This window comes from Lampris incognitus, chromosome 16 (assembly GCF_029633865.1).
Source record: "Lampris incognitus isolate fLamInc1 chromosome 16, fLamInc1.hap2, whole genome shotgun sequence".
Taxonomy (NCBI): Eukaryota; Metazoa; Chordata; class Actinopteri; order Lampriformes; family Lampridae; genus Lampris; species Lampris incognitus.
This window is the reverse complement of record NC_079226.1, coordinates 10,922,295-10,945,771: the sequence shown is the minus strand read 5'-3', so window position 1 is coordinate 10,945,771 and position 23,477 is coordinate 10,922,295. Positions and strand designations below refer to the sequence as shown.

The 23,477-nt window shown below is 44.8% G+C and overlaps 1 protein-coding gene across 1 annotated transcript in view; it reads right to left on the bottom strand.

The window, feature by feature from the left end:
* Positions 1–211: 211 nt before the first annotated feature.
* Positions 212–23,477, bottom strand: part of LOC130126718 (SAM and SH3 domain-containing protein 1-like) — a 23,878-nt gene continuing 612 nt past the window's right edge. Inside the window, exons 2-16 of the mRNA XM_056296334.1 lie at positions 23,272–23,325; positions 21,680–21,729; positions 17,202–17,242; positions 15,887–15,973; positions 14,946–15,058; positions 14,061–14,150; positions 7,325–7,460; positions 6,167–6,600; positions 5,200–5,274; positions 4,961–5,104; positions 4,271–4,403; positions 3,444–3,613; positions 3,126–3,332; positions 2,276–2,426; positions 212–1,519 (exon numbers count right to left, since the gene is read on the bottom strand). Of these exons, the coding sequence (XP_056152309.1) occupies positions 1,371–1,519; positions 2,276–2,426; positions 3,126–3,332; positions 3,444–3,613; positions 4,271–4,403; positions 4,961–5,104; positions 5,200–5,274; positions 6,167–6,600; positions 7,325–7,460; positions 14,061–14,150; positions 14,946–15,058; positions 15,887–15,973; positions 17,202–17,242; positions 21,680–21,729; positions 23,272–23,325 (2,034 nt within the window). The 3' untranslated portion in view covers positions 212–1,370. The remainder of the gene's footprint in view (positions 1,520–2,275; positions 2,427–3,125; positions 3,333–3,443; positions 3,614–4,270; positions 4,404–4,960; positions 5,105–5,199; positions 5,275–6,166; positions 6,601–7,324; positions 7,461–14,060; positions 14,151–14,945; positions 15,059–15,886; positions 15,974–17,201; positions 17,243–21,679; positions 21,730–23,271; positions 23,326–23,477) is intronic.

Below are 23,477 nucleotides of genomic sequence, written 5' to 3'. Positions count from 1 at the left end.
CTGGAGTTGGTCTCCGGGTGCTGCACAGCGGCTGCCCACTGCTCCTAGCTACACAGCTAGGATGGGTTAAATGCAGAGTGTAATTTCCCCACGGGACCAGCTAGGTGAATAGAGCATGTATGTCAGCTAAAGCTAAAATGAATGGAGAAAGAAAAGGGAGAGAGAGAGCGAGACCAGGAAATAAGCTAGGAAAACGGTTTGGTAAAGCATTGAGCAGTTTATTCTTCAGGCCCAACGATGACAGAAGCACACTTAAGAAATATCTGGACTGCAGAATCTCCACCTGCATCACCTCTAGTGGAAGTGTTAGGAGTTAGTTCAACTTTGACCCCTCTCATTTTAACATACAGTATAATTTAATTGACCCAGTCAGAACTGTCTTTTCCAGGTTTTCCTCTTTCGGTTCATTTACATTTATAAAAAATGCCACATTTACACAAGTATAATTATACCATTAAGTATTTTTTTTCTTTTTTTTTTATTGGGCAGCATAATGCAGTTTTCAGGCACGTCATAAAATATTGTGCAAAATTATATGATACTGTAATAGAAAAATATACACACAAAAACAGCAGAATCTTAATAGAATCATACGATTGTGTAAAATAGGCGACTCTTGACACGTCCTCACAACGCGGCCGTTAAGACATTCACACAGAACCTCAAACATACAGCAACCACAGCTAGTTTATATTTGACATTTTAAGACCGAAACCAATGCAAATGACCACGATAAAAATGATATAGTTAAGAATATTCAAGCGTTCACAGTAAATAATGTCCCACAAATACTAGGTAAGAGTTTTTTTTTTAAATTTTTTTTAAACCCATAACTTTTTTTTTTGTTTGTTCACGCTTTGGTTCAACAGTAACCACTTTCAGTAAAACCACCACGCGCTTCACGAAGGCAGATCTATTTTGCGAGTCGACCTACGAGCAGATCTACATAAAAAACACAGTACAGGTTTCTGAGAAAGGTCTGCTGAGGTTAGCGCTCTTGTTTAAAGGTGATGTTGAGACGCATTTCTCCACCAATTCAAAAACAAGAAGGTAAGTCACAAAAAAAAAAGAGAAAAGAAAAGCAAAGTTATGTCTGACTTCCCCGATGCCTTGAAACAGATGGGAGAGTGTTGATGGTAAATGTGGTCCTCAGTGTTTACTTTGCTGCAACAGTATGACTGAAGTATTGACTGAAAGGAATAGATGCGTGGAAGAGATGAATCGAAAGGTAAACGAGTCTGTCCAGAGGAGCATGAAAATAGTTTCGCAGCTTGGAATGCTCTCTAGCACGAGGAAGAGGTGAAGACCTCGGGAGTCTTCCTAGTGAAGGAGGAGGAGGAGGCGTTGGGGGGGGGGGGGAGACGAAGGTCTCAAGCGGTCTCATTACCGTTCTCCAGGTTCTCGTTGCTCTCGTAGCAGCCTGAGTCCCGCGGCGAGTCTCCCTGCGGGCCGCGCCTCTCCATCAACAGCTTCTCCTGGGAGCCTCCTGATTGGCCACTTCGTTCTGGGTCGCTGCTACCTGCAAGGCACCACCAGGGGGCATCAGGCTACGTTCGATGTAGTGGTTCTCAATTAGGTTCTCGGGTACCACCACTACTGATGGTTTCCCGCTCGATCAGTTAGTTCATTACATTCATCTTTGTTTTAAGTTTAAAATCTCCCTGACTGGAGGCTGAATAGCTGAAACAACAGGTGAATATATAGGACTACCTGGCAGAATAACCAAGTGTGTGTATAGATATAGGAAAAACTTTTAACACACAGCAGTACAAGCTTGTTTCGTGCGTCGTGCACTCATCAGCTGCTAACGTGTATATACATATATATCTATAGTGTGGTTATTCAAGATTCCAGATTAATTTTATTGTCCCACAAAGTGGAAAATTATTAGTCATCGTGAAATTATTAGTCGATTAAACGATTAGCTGAACGACAGAAAACAGATTACAATCCTAGTAGGTGATTAATGGTTAAAGTCATTTTTCCAAGTAAAAATACCAAACATTTGTTGGTTGCCGTTTCATAAATGCTAAGAATTGCATGCCTTCCTCTGATTTATATCCTTATGAAATTAATACTTTGGTTTATTGGCTGTTGGTCAGACTATATAAAGAGCTTTAAGACATAACTTTGGACTCTGGTAACCTGAGATGGGCAGTCATCAGTATTTGTGACTTTTAAAAGACTAAACGATTAATCGAAAAAATACTCAATAGATCAATCGACAGTGAAAATAAGTGTTAGTTGCAGCTCTACGTGGTAATGATGGACCAACCGTCGTACTCCTGCAGCAGCTCCACGGCGGTCAGCAGCACCGCACGATGCTGTGGGTCCTGGATGTTCAGTTCATCCAGGTCTTCCTCCTCCAGGAGCTTAAACGTGTCCAGATCCTCGTAGCCGTTAAACAGGAAGGTCGGCAGGTGCTCCTGTTGGAGAAGGGGGGGATGGGAAGAGAGAGACAGAGAGTCAAAACTGGTTTACTAGAGCTTCATCTGCTGTTACAGAATTATGGGTTCTGTCTTGTTTTAATTTAAACAAAATCATTTTGAATCATGGCATTTCATTTTTTATTTTAATCATTTACTGTTTTTATCTTTTATTGTTACCATCTTTTTTTATGTGCACTTTCACTTAATGGCAAACCTTGCATTGCATGTTAATGTACAAAATGTGCTGTATAATGTTTGACTGACTGTGTGAAATAATATATGTGAAAACTGAATCTTAAATCTGAAAAATGCCTCTTATTTCGCCTGCATATAGTCAATCCTTGTGTATATATGTGAAGATTGTTGTGTTGTTATTCTATGTTAGGTACACCGAGAGAGCCGCGAAACCGGAGTCAAATTCCATGTTTGTGTAAACCTACATGGTCAATAAACATGATTCTGAATCTGATCAGACACCAAACGCAAAACTCTGGTTTACTGCGAAATGCAGATTTACCTGGCGGTGATAGGCTTACTCATCATTGTGTGAACTCATTTGGCAAGGGCTTGAATGTACAGGCTGTTCATTTATATGTAAAAGTCCCGCGCTGTTGCTTTAAAAGACTCCTTAAGACATTTGACCTATTCATGACACATAGTTCAGTACGTGCAAAGGTCGGCGAATGGGTTTGTTACTTTCAGATTGATGCGGTCGAGCAGCTCCTCCACAGAGGTGGGCCGAGGCTGGCGGATCTTCTTCCTCCTGCGCGTCTTCTTTGGCTTTGCCTCTTCATCGCTCAGGACCTCCACGTAGATGAACTTGAAGGTGCCGACTTTGCCATTGAGCAGGCCCATCCATGTACCCATGGGGGGCTTGCTAATAATATCAATGACGTCGCCGCTCTGCACAGACCGGGCAGAGAGGGAGAGGGTGAAGGTTAATGGAGAATGATGCTTTATATGAGAGCGAGAGAGAGAATGTGAGTCTGTTCTTACTTTATTCAGTTAACACACCTTCAGTTTGAGGGAGTCTGTGTCGTAGGGACTGGGCGTGAAGTCGGTGTGCACCAGCGCTCGTCCACAGAAAGGCCCTCGGTAAGGAAGCTCCTCCTCCTCGCCATCCTCCGACTTGACGCTCTCCCTGTTGCTGTTGGAGGAGTCAGTTGTTCCAACCGTCTGTCCACCTATAACCACAGAAGAAGTTGGTGTGTGTGTGTGTGTTTATATATATATATATATATATATATATATATATATTTACCGCTTATCCTGCTCTTACACGAGGATACTGGAGCCTATCCCAGCAGTCATTGGGGGGCAGGCGGGGAGACACCCTGGACAGGCCGCCAGGCCATCACAGGGCCAACACACACACACATTCGCACCCAGGGACAATTTAGTACGGCCGATTCACCTGACCTACATGTCTTTGGACTGCTGGACCTATCGGCCTAAAATGTTTTGTGCACCGTTATGAGTGCATGATGAAGAACCTCTCGTGGTTGTGGTTATTCATAACCTTCGAAAACCATCTAAACTTTTCCGTCTAAACGTTTTTTATCCATAACAGGATTCACATTAAAAAAAAAACCCACTTCAGTTAGTGAGTCTTTCCATCTACCTGGTCTGGGCACCACATGAGTGACGTCTGAGCATCACAATGTTTAGAAAACCTGCAGGATGTTTAGGCTATTTCAGTCGTTTTATAGCATCCTTGTTCCGTGACTAAGCCACCAGTCGGCTATGAACCATCCTGATGTGGTACAGCCTTCACCACCTGACCTCCATGGCTCAGTTACACACTAATAATACCACACACACACACACACACACACACTTACTCATGGAGCTCTGTCCACTGAGAGAACTTCGCAGGCTTTCCACGGAGCCTCCTGGTTTAAGCTGTGGTTTCTCCAGAGAGTCTGAATCTGTGTGAGGTGTGTTGGGACAGCTGGACACGCGGTCTGCACTTGACTAAACGGGGGGAAAAAACAACAAAAGAGAGAGAGAGAGAGAAAAGTAAAGTTACTTTTCAAATGTTCAATACAGAACACATATAATGTACTGTAGATGTCCATCCATCCATTATCCGAACCGCTTATCCTGCTGTCAGGGTCACGGGGATGCTGGAGTCTATCCCAGCAGTCATTGGGCGGCAGGCGGAGAGACGCCCTGGACAGGCCGCCAGACCATCACACAGAGCCGACATACACACACATTCATACCTAGGGACAATTTGGTATGGCCGATTCACCTGACCTACATGTCTTTGGACTGTGGGAGGAAACCCACGCAGACACGGGGAGAACATGCAAACGCCACACAGAGGACGACCTGGGATGACCCCCAAGGTTGGACAACCCCAGGGTTCGAACCCAGGACCTTCTTGCTGTGAGGCAACAGTGCTAAACACGGCGCCGCCGATGAGAATGAGAAGGCGAACAAAGCTAAAAAATAAACCAAAACAGAATATAGTAAATGTGTCGAAGACACTGTTTAGTGAGTATGTTGAGAGGAGCTGTCAGACGTGCCTGTTCAGAGAGGGAGCTGTGGTATCTCTTGGAAATGTGTTTCCTCATGGTCTCTCTCACTGATTTCACCTTCTTGCCCAGAGTCATGCGAGATGTCAGCGGAGACTTAACGGCGTCTCTCGCACCAACTTCTCCATCTTTATTCTAAATCACAAACACAAGACAAAATGAGACGAGCCGGCAAGCGGCGATGACCAATTCTCCAAATCTACAGAAGTACAGCAAAGAAAAAGACTTACAGCGGCGTGGCAGTTACAGCCGATGGCGTGCTGAGACCGGCTGGTCAGGTCAAATCCTCCAAAACTGCAGGTTCTCTGTCCAACAACACATCCATACGCAGAGTCAATAACAGATGTAGAGAAGAACGACCGGCTGGCTTACATATGACGACTCTCACAGGACTCAGATTTGTGAGGTAAAGTCAAATCTATGTCTTTCAGTGATGGAGCCAGTTCATTCATTGTTGAATACAGGGTACCTTTCCTTTTCAAAAATCAAAATTTCAGACTGAATTTCTTCCAAACTAACTTGTAGTATTTTTCCCAAGAAATCTACCTGCTGTTTTTTATCAGTTTCTTTAGTTCATATCTTGCATAGCGCTTTAGTGTTTCATTTGGGATGTGGAACAGTCCAGGTTTTTCTATTTAGGCTCTAAAACAAACAATAACCCTTTTTTTCCCCACAATTCTACTCAACTATGGGCATCGGCCCGGAAAAATGTTTATCCGATGGTAAAAGGAGTTCAACCATGATGAAATTGCTCATTCAAAAATAAAAGACAAACTAAATGTAGTAAACCAAATTGTTGTAATCCCCGCCTGTACTTGGTCATGTCATCCATGTGTTTAATCAGCGTGTGATTTGTGGTAAATAACAGAACTGCGTCTGTGTAAATCCGAACATGTCATTGGTGGATTTTCTTTATGAGACGCAGACAAAGGTGTTTCCATTGGCTAGTTTCGCTGACATCATGACATCACATGTTGCTATGCTGTGAGAGCTGAGGTGGTGCATTGTCTTCACAATAATTCAAACTGTCTCTGAATAATAATGACTTTTGATTTGTAATTACAAAATACTGTTAAAAGCTGTGATATTCTTATACCGCGTCCCACCAAGAAAGCCTTTGATGAGCCGGTCATTGATATGTTTAAAGAATTTATACCCTTTTCCCTCGACAACACTCGTCCCCTCCCACCTCCTCACCCCGTGGTGACTGAGCGGGCTGAGGGCCCGGCGGCGGAGCTCTCCGTCGGTCACCGAGCGAGATATTTTCTGTTCCTCCTCCTTGTGGCAGCCCTCCATCTCAGACAGGGATGAACCGCTGCCTTCGCCCGCCTCCCTGGCCTCTCCTCCTGAGCCTTTCTCCTGCCAGCTGGGGCTGTCGCCACTACCGCCGCCACCACCATCACCGCCACTGGTCGACCTGCTGAAGGCCCTTAAGATCCTGTGGCTGCTACAGGTGTCCAGACTGCTGGAGGAAGGCGAGGTGGTCAGGCTATCGGAGTCCTGTTCAAACATAAGCTGCTCCTGCAGAGTCGAGGCCAGACACTCGGCCGGGCATGCTGACTTCCTCTGGACGCCGGAGTACAGGGAGGGCCTGGCGTCTCCAGCCAGACTCCCCTCCATGTTGAGAGACTCTAAGAGAGGCAGAAGATGGAGAATGAATGAAGCCTCCAAAATGTGCTTTACTTATCAGGAACGTACAAACGAAAGCAGGAAAAGGTTATTTCAACTGAAAAGGACCTCTCTCCTGATGTTTCGACCCGAACCAATGATCTACTGTGTGCCATTGTAACGCAAAAAAAATGTTTTATTTTTGTGGAAGAATGTTTTTTTTCTTCCTGATTAAGACAGTAATTTCTTAGTAACTTCATCTTGCACTTGCGGGTATACACTAACACAAAAAAAAAACAATGAATGAAGTGGGATAGAGAAGACGACTGATCTTCTACCACCAAACTGAAACTAGCCAATAGCATATCAATGTCCACATTCTTCTAAAAACGCCTGGCTGTGAGTGGCTGTCAGTCAAATCAATGTGCCTCCCCCTCACTAAATCCCACCCCGCTGTTGCGTTTCATTCAGATGTGGTACATCACATTTGGGAAGTTCACGGTGCTCTACACATCATTTATCATAGGACCTTTAAAAAGTTGATCTCATTGATTAGTCCACCTTTAACCAGTCAGAGGAGAAGCTAATGAAGATACTATCAGCCTCTACAATGCCTGACACATGGCTTGCAAACACCAGTTCAGGCTATGACCCTGTTTCTCTACAGCAAAACTAATTCTGAATGTAGATTTATTTGGAAATCCGCTTTGTCTGTCCGACGGCATGGACTTAAATGCACTTTCTCACCCTCGGACTCGGGCCTCTTCGCCTCATCGATTTTGATCAGCTTCTTCTTCACCTTGCGGGTTGAGTTGACCAGTTTGTGGAGTCGCTTGAACGTCACCGACTCCTCCTGTTCATTGTCTGACACGTCACACATCTGCTATAAAGAGCCAACAGATGAGGCAAAACATCATGCGCTTTATGTGTGATTTACATTTTTAAAAATCCCATTTAGCACAAAACAACAAAACACGACACCCTGGTGACGGAGGACGAAGGAGAGGAGTTGCTCTGGAGCTGTTTTACTTTTTATTTGTGTGTTTAGTGCTCAATTATCTCAGTGTATTTTTCTCATGTGTTTTTAGCCACAATGAGAAATACACTGATGATGCTGACATGCTACAGAGGCTGACAACATGCAGCTAAATATGAATATAAAAACAGGAAACCACTGTGAAGACCCAGCACCAACATGACATACAGAGACTGCTACAGAAATGGCTTTTAATTAAAACAGAAAACGAAACCAACAGATGTACAAGCTATAAAGTGTGTTCTTTCATCACAGTGAATTCCTCTTGTTCAAGCTTGCCGCTGCCTACCTCGGCCAGGACTCCCTTTCAAAAGAAATGTTTAATCTCAATGGAATTTTCCTGGTTAAACAAAGTTTTAAAAAAAAAAAGACAGAAATACACCCATCCATTATCTGAACCGCTTATCCTGCTCTCAGGGTCACGGGGACGCTGGAGCCTATCCCAGCAGTCATTGGGCGGCAGGTGGGGAGACACCCTGGGCAGGTCGCCAGGCCATCACACAGGGCCGACATACACACATATTCATACCTAGGGGCAATTTAGTACAGCCGATTCACCTGACCTACATGTCTTTGGACTGTGGGAGGAAACCGGAGCCCCCGGAGGAACCCACGCAGACATAGGGAGAGCATGCAAACTCCACACGGAGGATGACCCGGGACGACCCCCAAGGTTGGACTACCCTGGGGCTCGAACCCAGAACCTTCTTGCTGTAAGGTGACCGTGCTAACCACTGCGCCGCCACAGAAATACATTTAAAGTTTAACGACATAATGAAATGAAAATTCACTTAACAACCTTGTTAGCTCATTTCAACAGTAACATTATACACCTCTTCAACAACTTATGCCACAAATAACCCCCAAAATGTCATTTTTTTAAACTTATTTTACATTAAAATCTAACCACCTTCACTTCCTCTAAAAAAGCCATGTTGTTGTGATTGTGTCGCCGAGTCCAAGTAGGTGGGCGAGTCACATTCCCACCAATAGTATTATAAAAATGTCTTGCACTGTCCAATCATATCATATCACTACCCCTACTTTCTGCCTCAACCTAATATCCTGTTTTACTTGGAAACAGGTCACATGATGGAATTAAAATAAGCTACGCTAGAAATGGCGTTTCACATCGTCAGAACCAAGAGGTAGGTGTACAGTTTGTTTTAGTCTGCTGACTTCAGCGTGAGCATCCCATAGCTGAAGAGGAAATACCAGAGAATGTAGTGATGGCTGGTTGTTGTAGTTCTTAGCGTTGTAGCTGTTTTAGTTCTCATAGAACAAACTCAGTTCCACTTTAAAGGTAAAAGCTTTTAAAATTCAAACTACACTGATGTAATGAAAGAATAAGAGGAGGAGAGAAATGGGGCAGAGCTGAGAGTAAATGTTGAAAACAAGCAGAAATCTGAAGTGGTTTCAGCCAATTTAGAATATTTCAACATGATGCAACTGCTTATTTGAAATTCAACCTATTATGTTTCAGCGACTTAATAATAATAAAAAAAATCAGCGCGAGAGAGAGCGAGCAAGAGAGAGCGAGAGAGAGACTTCCATTTTAAAATGGAAATAAAATTGACCCAAACAATTACCGAGGCATACGTATGTGTCAGCAGCAACCTGGGGAAGTTATACTGCAGCATCCTAAACAGCCAACCGCAAGACTTCCTCAATGAACATAATGTCCTGAGCAAGAGTGAGATTGGACTTACACCACAACATCAAACTACAGAAAATATCTATACCCTCCACACCCTCACTAATAAACATGTCCACCAAAACAAGAACCAAATGTTCTCTTGTTTTGTAGATTTCAGAAAAGCATTTGACTACTATTACTACTTCTACTTTCAGCTGCTCCTATTAGGGTTCGCCACAGCGGATCATCCATTTCCATCTCTTCCTGTCCTCTGCATCTTCCTCTGTCACACCAGCCACCTGCATGTCCTCTCTCACCACATCCATAAAACTCCTCTTTGGCCTTCCTCTTTCCCTCTTCCCTGGCAGCTCCATCTTCAGCATCCTTCTCCCAGTATACCCAGCATCTCTCCTCCACACATGTCCAAGCCATCTCAGTCTTGCTTCTCTTGCTTTCTCTCCAAACCGTCCAACCTGAACTGTCCCTCCAGCGCTGCCTCCTGTCTTTTCATCAGTGCCACTGTCTCCAAACCATATAACATAGCTGATCTCACAACCATCTTGTAAACCTTCCCTTTAACTCTTGCTGGTACCCTTCTGTCACAAATCACTCCTGATACTCTCACTCTCTTTTTCACCTCTCTACTGCACTCCCCGTTACTTTGTACAGTTGACCCAAAGTATTTAAACTCATATGCCTTCATCACCTCTACTCCTTGCATCCTCACCATTCCACTGTCCTCCCTCTCATTCACACACGGTATATATTCCGTCTTGCTCCTGACTTTCATTCCTCTTCTCTCCAGTGCATACCTCCACCTCTCCAGGCTCTCCTCAACCTGCAACCTACTCTCGCTACAGATCACAATGTCATCCGCAAACATCATAGTCCACAGAGACTCCTGCCTGATCTCGTCCGTCAACCTGTCCATCACCATTGCAAACAAGAAAGGGCTTAGAGCTGATCCTTGATGTAATCCTACCTCCACCTTGAATCATCTGTCTTTCCAACCGCACACCTCAGCACTGTCACACTTCCCTCATACATATCCTGCACCACTCCTACATGCTTCTCTGCAACTCCCAACTTCCTCAAACAATACCACACCTCCTCTCTCAGCACCCTGTCATATGCGTTCTCTAAATCCACAAAGACACAATGTAACTCCTTCTGGCCTTCTCTTTACTTCTCAATTAACATTCCCAAAACAAACATCGCATCTGTAGTGCTCTTTTGTGGCATGAAACGATACTGCTGCTCGCTGATCGTCACCGCTCCTCTTAACCTAGCTTCTATTTCTCTTTCCCATATCTTCATGCTGTGGCTGATCAACTTTATACCTCTGTAGTTGCTACAGTTGTGCACATCACCCTTATTCTTGAAAATCGGTACCAGTATGCTTCTTTTCTGCTCCTCAGGCATCCGCTCACTTTCTAAGAAAAGCATTTGACTCAATTTGTTATAATGGTCTGTTCCTGAAATTAATTGAAAAACATGTAGGGGGGGGTGTCTATTATATAATTAAAATAATGTATACAAACAATAAATTTACTGTTAGCGTTGGCAATAGGGGAACAGATTTCCTTTCCCAAAGTAGAGGGGTGAAACAGGGCTGCAGGCTCAGCCCCACCCTGTTTCACAGTTGTATCGATGAATTGGCAAAATCATTAGAACAATTAGAACTATCTGTGGTCGCACCCTCTCTGACACAGAAATTAAATGCCTACTTTTTGCAGATTATCGGATATTGCTAGCTCCATCTAAGGAGGCATTACAACAGCAACTGGATCATCTGCAAAACTTCTCTCTCTCAGAACTGGGCCCTGACACTAATCTAAAAAAAGCCTTGGATTATGGTCTTCCAGAAATGATGCAGTTGTCAGTGAAACCCAAATGTATTTTTACTAGGCTCCACTGACATAGAACACACACACACACACACACACACACACACACACACACACACACACACACACACACACACACACACACACACACACACACACACACACACACACACACACACAGCTAAACGTATTTGGGACCAAAAATTACCTCTACAGGAAATTTAAATCCGGGCATTAATGATTTCAGAGACAAAGAAAGAAGGGCTTTCTATTACTATAAAAAAGCCTTCAATCTATAATTGAACCAATTTTAATGTATGGTAGTGAAGATTGGGGTCCTTTTGTAAATCAGGACTTTGAAAAATTGGGACCAACAGCCAATCGAAACCCTGCACACTCAGATTTGCAAGCGTATTCTCAGAGTCCACAGGAACACTCCCAACAATGGATGCTGAGCTGAACTAGGCCAATTTCCCCTTTTAATTAGAATACAAACAAAAGAGCAATCAAATTCTACAAGCATTTAAATGCAAGTGACCCCAACTCCTACCATTACAAAGCTCTCCATTACCAAGAGGAGAACAAAGAGAGGATTGCCCTCAGCCAGCTGGTCCTGAGGCCCACCTCAGCCAACAGCAGAAGGCATCAGGACTGCCCTCACACAACCTGACCCAACCAAATTAGAGCTAAAGAAAAGGAAAATTACATTAACTATTGGGGATCTATCACAAAAACTCAACGCAAACACCAATCTATCAAACTATCTGACCGCTGTGACTGCTGAGAAACTGAGAAAGACATTAACAAACTCAGAGATCCCACCCAGGAAGACCTGCTGCCTAGAGAAGACTGGCTGCATCAGCGCTGTTCACAGAGACAGGTGGAGACACAGCAATATCTCCTGCTACAACGTAGCACATATGAAGACATGAGAACAAACCTCTTCACAAAAATTAAATCTAAATTCCAAGATTTTGATACACTCTCTGATCAGACTAAAATGCAACATCTACTTGGAGAAAATAGTGTCACCATGCAGCACAGAAGCAGCAAGCGATGTCAGAGCATGTCCTAGCCTGAGAGACAAGCAGCACAACAACACATGACAGCTGTAGTTAGTCTCCTCACAACTCATGCTCTGCCTTTTGATTTACTTCTCTACTTTGTGTATTTTTTACATTTGACATTTGGTACGAGAGCAGGTACCAGCTACTTACTATCTACCATAGTTCTCCACACAGGAGTACCAGAGGGTTGTTGTCTTAAGTCTTCTACAGTCTGTTCACACATGACTGTGTTGCCAAACAACATAGTGCCAGCACAGTGACATTCACAGATGACACCACACTAACTGGAATAAATGACAACATTGAAGATGCCTACAGGAAGGAGGTGAGGGACCAAGATACAAAAAAAAAACAACAAAAAACTATCCCTAATTGTTGAGAAAACAAAGGAGTTAATTGTTGGTTTTAGGAAGTCCAAAACGGCCCAGACACCAGTTTACATCAACAATATCCCTGTTGAAATTGTGAAGAACTTCAGATATTTAGGCATTCAGATCTCAGACTCCATCTCCTGGTCTCTAAACACCCGTTGCATCATTAAGAAGTTCCAACAGAGACTATACTTTCTGAGATGTCTTAAAAGAATTCAGAATGTCCACAAAAGCCCTGGTTTATTTCTATTAGACTACCATAGAGAGCATCCTTACTGGAAGCATACTGATGTGGTTTGGCAAACTGACTGAACAGGACCACAAACAACTGAGGAGGATAGTAAAAACTGCTTCAGACATCATAGGAGCAGCACTGCCACAGCTTCAGGACATTTACACCACCCGTTGAAAAAGGAAGGCCATGAGTACGATGGAGGATAGCATCCACCCAGCACGTGGTCCGTTCTCCTGCTTCCCTCAGGACAATGCTTACAGAGCATCAGAGCTCCGGCCAGCCGCCTCAAAGACAATTTTTACCCCCAGGCTGTCGGAATAATGAACAGTAACTCCTTACATATCTTGCATTGATTTATTATTTTGTGGGATTTCTGATTTCTGATTTATTGTTTTCGTTATTATTTATTATCTCCTTATATATAGTTTTTAGGGCTGAGAGAGGCAGGGCATATGCATTTCATGGCATTTGAAGGTACATGGTACTTTTTATATGAATATGATAATAAAATAAAATTGAACTTGATTTTGTATTAATATACTGTTAATTGTTTCTTGATTGATTCTAAACAAACATTAATTACTTCTATAGACAGTAGACCTATGATACACACACATACACAAATGCGCAAACACACACACACACACATTACTGTTTTCTGCCATTTTCTTGTTCTTTTTTATTTATCTATTTATTTTATCAATTGAATTTTTTTTTTCCTCTTGATGCTTTGGCCATACTGAGCATCTGACATTCATGCCAATAAAGCATTCTGAAACTGAAAATTGAATTGAGAGAGAGAGAGAGCGAGAGAGAGAGAGAGACAGAGAGAGACAGAGAGAGAGAGAGAGAAAACACAAAAATAGAGGCGCAGTAAATAATGAGGCCATACAGACGAATGTGAAAAATGTGCCCCGGGCCCTCTCATCACTCCACCCATGCAGAAAAGAGCTGCGTCCTGCATAACAGCGGCTCTGTGCTCAATCCGCCCGCTCGACGCAGCACAATGGGGGGTTAAAACGCTTTGACCGCCATGAATAGAGGGGCCAGAGCGGTGCCCTGGCATTGGGAGAGGGCCCCTGCCATGTGGGGGCTTTAGGAGGGGCCCCGGGTGAAGAGAGAGAGAGAGAGAGAGACAGGCTGCCAACAGCTCAGCAGCCCTGGCACGGGATAACCAGCTAACACAAAGGCCCGCAGGTGTGATTCAGCATAAAGTCGAATAAATAAATAAAAAATAGAAATAAATCAAAACATCAAACAACAAGGAGGTGTGGGCTTGTGGGAGACTTACGTTGGCGTTGGATGAGTCCTCGGTGGGGTCGGTCCGCTCTGCCGGGTCGGAGCCGAGGCTCTGCCGATTTTGGATTTCAAACTCTTTGAGCTGAAACAAGAACAGGAAGGTTAAGACGAGCAGCTGATTTACTCTTATCACTGAAATAAAATGACAAAAAAAAAAAAAGGAAAAAGATATAAAATGCAAAAAAGTTCTGATCAAATATGAACTCGTATTTGGGTCGGGGCAGGCTAAGCTAGCTGCTAGCCCATGCAGCCATCCTGGCGTTGGCTCTCTTGGACAGTGGCTATATGTGTTTTGTAGTTTTTGTGTAGTTTGGACACGTGTTCTCGTAGTTTGGATTGTGTTGTTGTCTTTGTGTTGCACCGCTGTGGGCTGGGGGAAACGATATTTGGTTTCATGGAAATGACAGATAAATGTTCCTGATTCCTGATGTCATGATGAGTAAAGTCACATAGTGACTATGGCCACTTGTACATTTATTTGTCGCACGTTATTTTGTTTTATTCAGAGACATTTGCGATATCCCTGAACATCTTCTGCGGTCTTGTGAAGGTCGTCTGTCTACTCGGGGTGTCGGTGAGATTGGATGTTTTCACACTGAAAAACAAAACCATGGTTTCCAACAGGTTTCCCTCCGCCTAACGTTCTGACATTAAATAAACCAAGAAAACGTTCATTTCTACTTAAAACAGCTGCACAGAGACTGGTGATGTGGTTTCCTCCAGGCCTCGAGGAGTGTGACCGTCAGCCGGCAGGAAGTCTGCTTGCTCGTGGACACAGGAAGACCACGTGTGTAGGAAAGTGAAGACAGATGGAAGACGTCTAGGAGACGGCGGCCGCGTGACAAGTACGGAATCGAGGGAGGAAGTGACATCATACCCGCGCCAGAGCCTCCTCCACAGAGATCATGTTCTCCTTCACCATCATCATCAGCTGGATCCGCTCTTCATCGCTCATGGTGATCTCACTGGCCACGAAGCCCACATCTTCGCCTGAGGAAGAGGAGCAGAGACCCGGTTCAGCTCGCCTGGTGAAGCCGTAAACATTATATATAAATAAACAAACAAACAAATAAATAAATAGAAACAAGACGTTTTAGATGGCACCGATTCACGGTTAAATTAACCAATTATACAACCTGCACCTTTTTTTCATTAGTTAATTAGACTCACTGACAGACGGAGAAGGTTTACGACGAGGAGGAGCTGCTGTATGCTGACATTAACTAAACAGGCGATAAAGTTTGATAAATACATTTAGAAACACATGAAATTGCACATTTTTGTTAAGGAGGTATCATCTTACTATTCTTCGCCTATTTTTCTTATCAAATGGTGTTATCAGTGGCGGATCTAGAGATTTTCTCCTGGGGTGGCAAAGGGGTAGCATGAGGTTCAAGGAGGGGGGCAATGGACATTATAATAAACGTATTATTATTCAAAACTTGGATTTCATCGAATGTTTGTTGTTCTCTACTGTTTGAGATGAGTTTGGCGCGGGTCTCATTGACCTTCACCATGCATGTACATAAAATATACTTTAAAAACATATTATCTGATTTATAAATGGGGTGGCAACAGGGGTGGCAAGACTGTGTCCCAGGGGTGGCAGCTGCCACCCCTGTTGCCACCCCGTAGATCCGCGCCTGGGTGTTATCAAACCAGATTTGGATATTTTCGGACTTCCCTCTCAGGAGGTGGATTTCGGCAGCCGTCATGTCGACGTGTCACAAGTTTGCGTGTAAATGTTAACATGCTGAGCACATAAAGCACACCGGGCAGCGGTTACACGGGTTTCATGAGGGATCTTCCTCGGCCTACCTTTCGCCGTCTGCCGCATGACGCCTTTCTGAGACTTCCGGAAGCTCTGCCAAAACGACTTGTTTTTCCTCTTTCCGTCCCATTTCCCTACAAATATTCAATTTATGTTGACAGAGAATACAAACAAGATGATGAACACACAACGCAAACTGAATTAGAATGTCCCAAGATAGCCTAAAATACCCAAACGACCTCGTTACTGCTGAGGGTAAAGCAACACGAGCCAGGAATGTAGTTAACGTTCAAGGCTACGCTAACTACTAGCTCATGCAGACCGGAAGTTCGGACGGTCATCCAGGCGTTTGCTCTCTTTGGGCAGTGATTTATTTTATTTTATTTTATTTACATATATGTGGCAGTTTAGGTATACGTGTTCTTGTAGTTCTTGGATATGTGCTGTGGGCTGGGGGAAACGAAAGTGTTTCTGATTCTGATCCTCTTAGCCGTTATTCTCAGCCAGTGGCGGATCTAGAGATTTTTTTCCTGGGGTGGCAAAGGGGTGGCAAGACTGTGTCCCAGAGGTGGCAGCTGCCACCCCGTAGATCCGCGCCTGTGAGGGGGGGGAGGGGGGATTCTAAATCGGCGACTTCTGTTTGAGATGAGCTTGGTGCGGGTCTCATTGACCTTCGCCATGCATGTACATAAAATATACTTTGAAAATATATCATCTGATTTATAAATGGGGTGGCAAGACTGTGTCCCAGAGGTGGCAGCTGCCACCCCTTGCCACCTCGTAGATCCGCCCCTGTTCTCAGCAATATAGAAAACCACTCCGCAGTATTTCCATTTAATATGGAACAGCCGCAATCAGAAGTTTCGAGGGATTTCCCTCAAAATCGCCATCACTTCATGGATTTAATGTACGCCAGTGATGTGCAGAATACGTGTCTTGGCTTTAAGAAGTCAGAAACACTGCCGGTCTGGGACAGACAGATCACCCCCACCAGCCATTTATCTCATATGGAGTCCTGGCATTTTATTTTATTATGAGTAATTACAAATCTGTCAAAGGGCTGGCGTACTGAAGTATCAATCAACAGTTAAGCGACGTTTTCCTGACGGTCGCCAATATCGACAATGGTTTCCAGAAACCTCCTGAATGAAGCTGGATTCTCTCACCCCACTGACACAATTCACAATTACATTAACAGATATGAGATGATCATAAAAATAATAATAATAATGATGATGATGATGATGATGATGATAATAACAATACTTAGTCACAATAAACATTTTGGTTGGCTGTGGATGGGTAGCTGTCCATTACATCCACTTAGCAAAGATAAAGATCATAATGAAAAAACAAACGTACCCCCTGACCCGTCATCAGAGCTGGACTTCTGCACAGGGAACCTATAAATCAAACAATATTTACTCCACACACATACCAGAATAACACGAACACACACGCACGCACACACACAAAAACAACCGAATCACAAAACGTCACCGACCTGCTCTCCAACGCCATTTTCTTCATCTTCTCTCCGCTATCCCACCATCTCTATCAACATGTCTGTCTGCCTGGCCTTTCCCCAGCCCATCTACACATCTACACAGCAGCCCGCTGATGCAGTGTCTCTCTGCACACCAGCGTCAACACAACTCCCGAGTGATGCTGCCGATGCACGAACAAAAGGAGGTTTTCACGCTCGGCCGGCGGTTTCACACAGACACCAGCAACCAACGTGACCCCGACATTCCCAGCATGCTCTCACTCTCACTCTCTCTCTCCATCTATCACTCTCTCTGTCACTCTCTCTCTCCATCTATCACTCTCACTGTCACTCTCTCTCTCTCCATCTATCACTCTCTCTGTCACTCTCTCTCTCCATCTATCACTCTCACTGTCACTCTCTCTCTCTCCATCTATCACTCTCTCTGTCACTCTCTCTCTCTCCATCTATCACTCTCTCTGTCACTCTCTCTCTCCATCTATCACTCTCACTGTCACTCTCTCTCTCTCCATCTATCACTCTCTCTGTCACTCTCTCTCTCCATCTATCACTCTCTCTGTCACTCTCTCTCTCCATCTATCACTCTCTCTGTCACTCTCTCTCTCCATCTATCACTCTCTCGCTGTCTGTCTCTACCTCCCAACTGTCTCTCTCTCCATCTATCACTCTCTCTGTCACTCTCTCTCTCTCCATCTATCACTCTCTCGCTGTCTGTCTCTACCTCCCAACTGTCTCTCTCTCCCTGTCTCTCTCTCCATCTATCACTCTCTCTGTCACTCTCTCTCTCTCCATCTATCACTCTCTCGCTATCTGTCTCTACCTCCCAACTGTCTCTCTCTCTCTCTGTCTCTCTCTCTCTCTCTCCATCTATCACTCTCTCTGTCACTCTCTCTCTCCATCTATCACTCTCTCTGTCACTTTCTCTCTCCATCTATCACTCTCTCGCTATCTGTCTCTACCTCCCAACTGTCTCTCTCCATCTATCACTCTCTCTGTCACTCTCTCTCTCCATCTATCACTCTCTCTGTCACTCTCTCTCTCCATCTATCACTCTCTCGCTATCTGTCTCTACCTCCCAACTGTCTCTCTCTCCCTGTCTCTCTCTCCATCTATCACTCTCTCTGTCACTCTCTCTCTCCATCTATCACTCTCTCGCTATCTGTCTCTACCTCCCAACTGTCTCTCTCTCTCTCTGTCTCTCTCTCCATCTATCACTCTCTCGCTGTCTGTCTCTACCTCCCAACTGTCTCTCTCTCTCTGTCTCTCTCCATCTATCACTCTCTCGCTATCTGTCTCTACCTCCCAACTGTCTCTCTCTCTCTCTGTCTCTCTCTCCATCTATCACTCTCTCGCTATCTGTCTCTACCTCCCAACTGTCTCTCTCTCCCTGTCTCTCTCTCCATCTATCACTCTCTCTGTCACTCTCTCTCTCCATCTATCACTCTCTCGCTGTCTGTCTCTACCTCCCAACTGTCTCTCTCTCTCTGTCTCTCTCCATCTATCACTCTCTCTGTCTCTCTCTCTCTGTCTCTCTCCATCTATCACTCTCTCTGTCTCTCTCTCTCTGTCTCTCTCCATCTATCACTCTCTCTGTCTCTCTCCATCTATCACTCTCTCTGTCTCTCTCTCTCTCGCTATCTTCATCCGTCTCTCTCTTTATCTCTGTCTCTATCTGTCCCTCTATCAGCCTCTCACAGACTTCATTCTTTCACTCCTTGTTTTGTGTGTCTGTCTTTGTCAGTCTGCCAGCTCCATCCTTTATTCTGTTGTGTGTGTGTGTGTGTGTGTGTGTCTCGGCTTATATCTGTATCTCTTTATAGCCGTGCATTTCCCTCCCGTTTACTGTGTTGCTGTCCGTCTTGTCTGTCTTACTATTTCTCTCCCTCTTGAGTGTGTGTGGGCCTCTCTGCTTCTTGTATCTCTCGTGTGTGTGTGTGTGTGTGTTTGCCTGTTTCTCTATCTCTTTGTGTGTGTGTGTGTGTGCCTATCTGTCTCTCTCTCTGTATCTCCAGCTGTATGTCTTACTCACTCTTCCTCTTCCGCTGTGCGTGAGTGTCACTGTGAGTGTATGTGTATATTACGTATGTCTCTCTCTCTCTCTCTCTCTCTCTCTCTCTCTCTCTCTCTCTCTCTCTCTCTCTCTCTCTCTCTCTCTCTCTCTCTCTGTGGCTATCTGTCTTACTTACACTTTCTACTTCTGTGTGTGTGTGTTCCTTTCCCCCCCCCTTATAAATGTGTGTATACACCTCTGTCTATCTGTCTGTCTCTCTTTCTCGTGTGTGTGTGTGTGTGTGTGTGTGTGTGTGTGCGCCTCTCGTATCAGCTGATACTTGCTGCGGATGCTCGGGGCTGTTCTACATTCCTGCCACTAGAGGGCAGTCTTGAACCACTAGGAATCCCATTTGTCTAATCAAGCTACAAAAGGTGGAAATATAACGATGGGGGGGGGGGGAACAAGTTAGAAATGTTTATGAAAGAAATATGAGCGACCCACATTTTTGACAACTCCGAAAATTCAGCTCTGAGCGTCTGAACACATCAGACAAAGTATATAACTCTGCAAACATGGACAGCTGCGTACTGTCTCTTTAAGAGGTCCAATCAAACACAATATGGTTCACATTATTCATCGGGCCCCGCTCTCTCATTCCCCCATTCAGCTTCCCAGAGAAAAAAATTATGACTAATCTTAGAAAATCTCTCAAATGTAACAATGGAGAGGGAAGAAGGAAGTGGTGTGTGTGTGTGGGGGGGGGGGGGTGGGTGGAGGGGGGGGGTCATTACTGCGGAAACACTTCATAAAATTGACCGAGGGGCACAAGGAAGCATGAGAAGCGCACGTGGCCCCACACACAGACAGGGAGATAATAGATGGAAGTTTAACCTCAGCTACCGCTATCAGTAATAAATGTGACACATGACTAAACATAGTTTTAACAGAGGACTAAAGTCTGTCCCAGCATGCACCAGGGCAGAAACCGGAGAGACACCCTGGACAGATCACCGGTCAATCACAGGACACATACACACACACACACACACATACTCACAAATCTATATTTGTGGGGCCCCCTCTTTGACTACATTCCTTTCCTAGCCCTTAACCCTAACCTTAACCATGCAAACTACATGCCTTACCCTAACCCTTACCCTTACCCTAACCCTTACCCTAACCCTAACCCTAACCCTTACCCTAACCTTAACCTAAACCTAAGTCTAACCTTAACCCTAAAATACACCCTTTTACTTGTGGGGCCCCATAAGGTAGGTGGTTTCTGGTTTTTCTATCCTAATGGGGACATTTGGTCCCCATTAGGATAGAAAAACATGGTACACACACACACACACTATTCACACTTACAGACCATTTAGGGACATTAGTGCATCAGTACAAAAGTGAACATGGTAGAAGTACACTTGGGAAAACAGATGATGAACTTAGCGTTCGTTAAAGGACACTGTTAGTCTGATTCATACTGGCTGCCTTCCCAGTCACTGTCCACCATCTGGTCTGTGGAAGCGGATCTGGGCTCCACGTGTTTTGTCTCTTCTGTATTGACGAGTGACACCGGTGGAGTTTCTCAGCATTGAGTCTAGGCGACGTCGCGCATCGCTCTTCCAGGAGACTGCACGGCGCCTCCTAGTGGCGCTACAACAAATCTACTGAAACACCCAGTACTTTATCGCCAATGGACAAATGGGAACATTTTCTTACAGCCTCTCAACAAATAAACCAACAGAGCCGTGCATGTATTTACCTTACATTTACTATCGTGTTAACATGAATGTCTTTGGGCCGTTTCCCTGTTCATAAGAGCGTCCATCTTGCTCTGAGGTGACAACGCCAACCACTTAACCCAGCTGGGCTTTTCTGACAACACAGAGTTGCTGTTAATTGTTCAAATCAGACTGAAATCAGTAATCATAATTCACTTCCCATATCTAAAAACCTTGCAAACATAATCAAATATTGCGTCATTTTTTTTGGGGATTATAAATGACTAATATTGTATTTTTTACGTCTTTATTCAAAGCTGTTCTCAACTGTCTCATGCATTTCGAGGGCGTGGTCTTGTCCTCGTTAATATTCATGAGCTGACCTTTGAGTGACAAGTATAAGCAATGGTGGGCGGGGTTTTCACACTTTATTTGCTTGAATTGGCTGTATGTAAATGAGTGTTTGACGACATCGTGATCAAACCCGAAAAAGAGAAACTAAACTCGAAAGAGAAAAACAGAACAACTGAACTCTGCCTTTTATACTAACACTTGGATTTTCAGTGAAGAGAAGGGAAATAACGGTCATGGCTGTGGGTAAGTGGTGAACTCTCACCGTCTCTCGGTCTCCGGCGTGGACACGGCACTGCTGAGACCCAAAGACTCCTGAGGAGAAAACACCAGAACACGGGTCAACCCAAGCACCGACACTCCTGTTTACACAAATACAGCCAGTAGTCCAGTTCACACTAACAGAACCAATATTCCTATTTACACCATGGAGGGGGGGGGGGGTTTGAGGCAGATTTTAAACTTAAAATTTGTGCACCACAATTTTAAGTGATCTCCACTGTACACAAAATGAATAAAAAAAAAGAAAAACCCAAATTCAGTGTGGAGCTCTTTTCAAAAAACAGTACCTGAACTGACAGAATAGTCGACTACACCATAGACACATATATGTAATTAATCCCACCGCTTTGCAAAAGAAATCCTGTGTGTGTGTGTGTGTGTGTGTGTGTGTGTGTGTGTGTGTGTGTGATTCCTCAGTATGTGTCACAACTTTCCAGGATGTGTCTCATAACATTGCAAGACAGTGTCAAGGCCATCTCTTTCTCTCTCTCGCTCTCCCTCTCAAGCTCTCTCTCTCGCTCTCAAGCTCTTTCTCTCGCTCTCTCTCTCAAGCAGTCACTCTCTCTCTCTCTCTCTCTCTCTCTCTCTCTCTCTCTCTCTCTCTCTCTCTCTCTCTCTCTCTCAAGCTCTCTCTCTTGCTTTCTCTCTCAAGCAGTCACTCTCTCTCTCTCTCTCTCTCTCTCTCTCTCTCTCTCTCTCTCTCTCTCTCTCTCTCTCAAGCTCTCTCTCTTGCTTTCTCTCTCAAGCAGTCACTCTCTCTCACTCTCTCTCACTCTCTCGCTCTCTCAAGCTCTCTCTCTTGCTTTCTCTCTCAAGCAGTCGCTCTCTCTCACTCTCTCAAGCTCTCTCTCTTGCTTTCTCTCTCAAGCAGTCGCTCTCTCTCACTCTCTCAAGCTCTCTCTCTTGCTTTCTCTCTAAAGCAGTCGCTCTCTCTCACTCTCTCTCGCTCTCTCTCACTCTCTCTCGCTCTCTCTCACTGTCTCGCTTGCTCTCAAGCTCTCTCTCTTGCTTTCTCTCTCAAGCATTCGCTCTCTCTCACTCTCTCGCTCTCTCAAGCTCTCTCGCTCTCCCTCTCAAGCTCTCTCTCTCGCTTTCTCTCTCAAGCTCTCTCTCTTGCTTTCTCTCTCAAGCAGTCGCTCTCTCTCACTCTCTCAAGCTCTCTCGCTCTCCCTCTCAAGCTCTCTCTCTTGCTTTCTCTCTCAAGCAGTCGCTCTCTCTCAATCTCTCTCTCTCTCAATCTCTCTCTCTCTCAAGCTCTCTCGCTTGCTCTCAAGCTCTCTCGCTCTACCTCTCAAGCTCTCTCTCTCGCTTTCTCTCTCAATCTCTCTCTCTCTCAAGCTCTCTCTCTTGCTTTCTCTCTCAAGCAGTCGTTCTCGCTCTCCCTCTCGCGCTCTCTCTCTCGCTTTCTCTCTCAAGCAGTCGCTCTCTCTCAATCTCTCGCGCTCTCCCTCTCTCGCGCTCTCTCTCTCTCTCCCTCCCCCACACCGTGGGTGAGGCGCGTCAGTTTTCTCTCCAGATAAACTGTGCCGCGGCCTCTCGTTGACCTTTAATTAGTGACGCCGGCAGCCGACTCACCTGAATCTGCGAGCGGAGCTGCGGCGATGATGCGGTCACTGAGTCAACCTTTCCCTGAAACCGGCAAGACAGAGGAAACGAGGCATAAACTGCGGGGTCATCATTACAGCGGAAATAGAGATAATATTTGTCTGACTGGCCGGGGCTGACCACGGACAGGGGTAAACACCGCTGTGTCACCCAACATTTACCCCTCCAATGGTTTC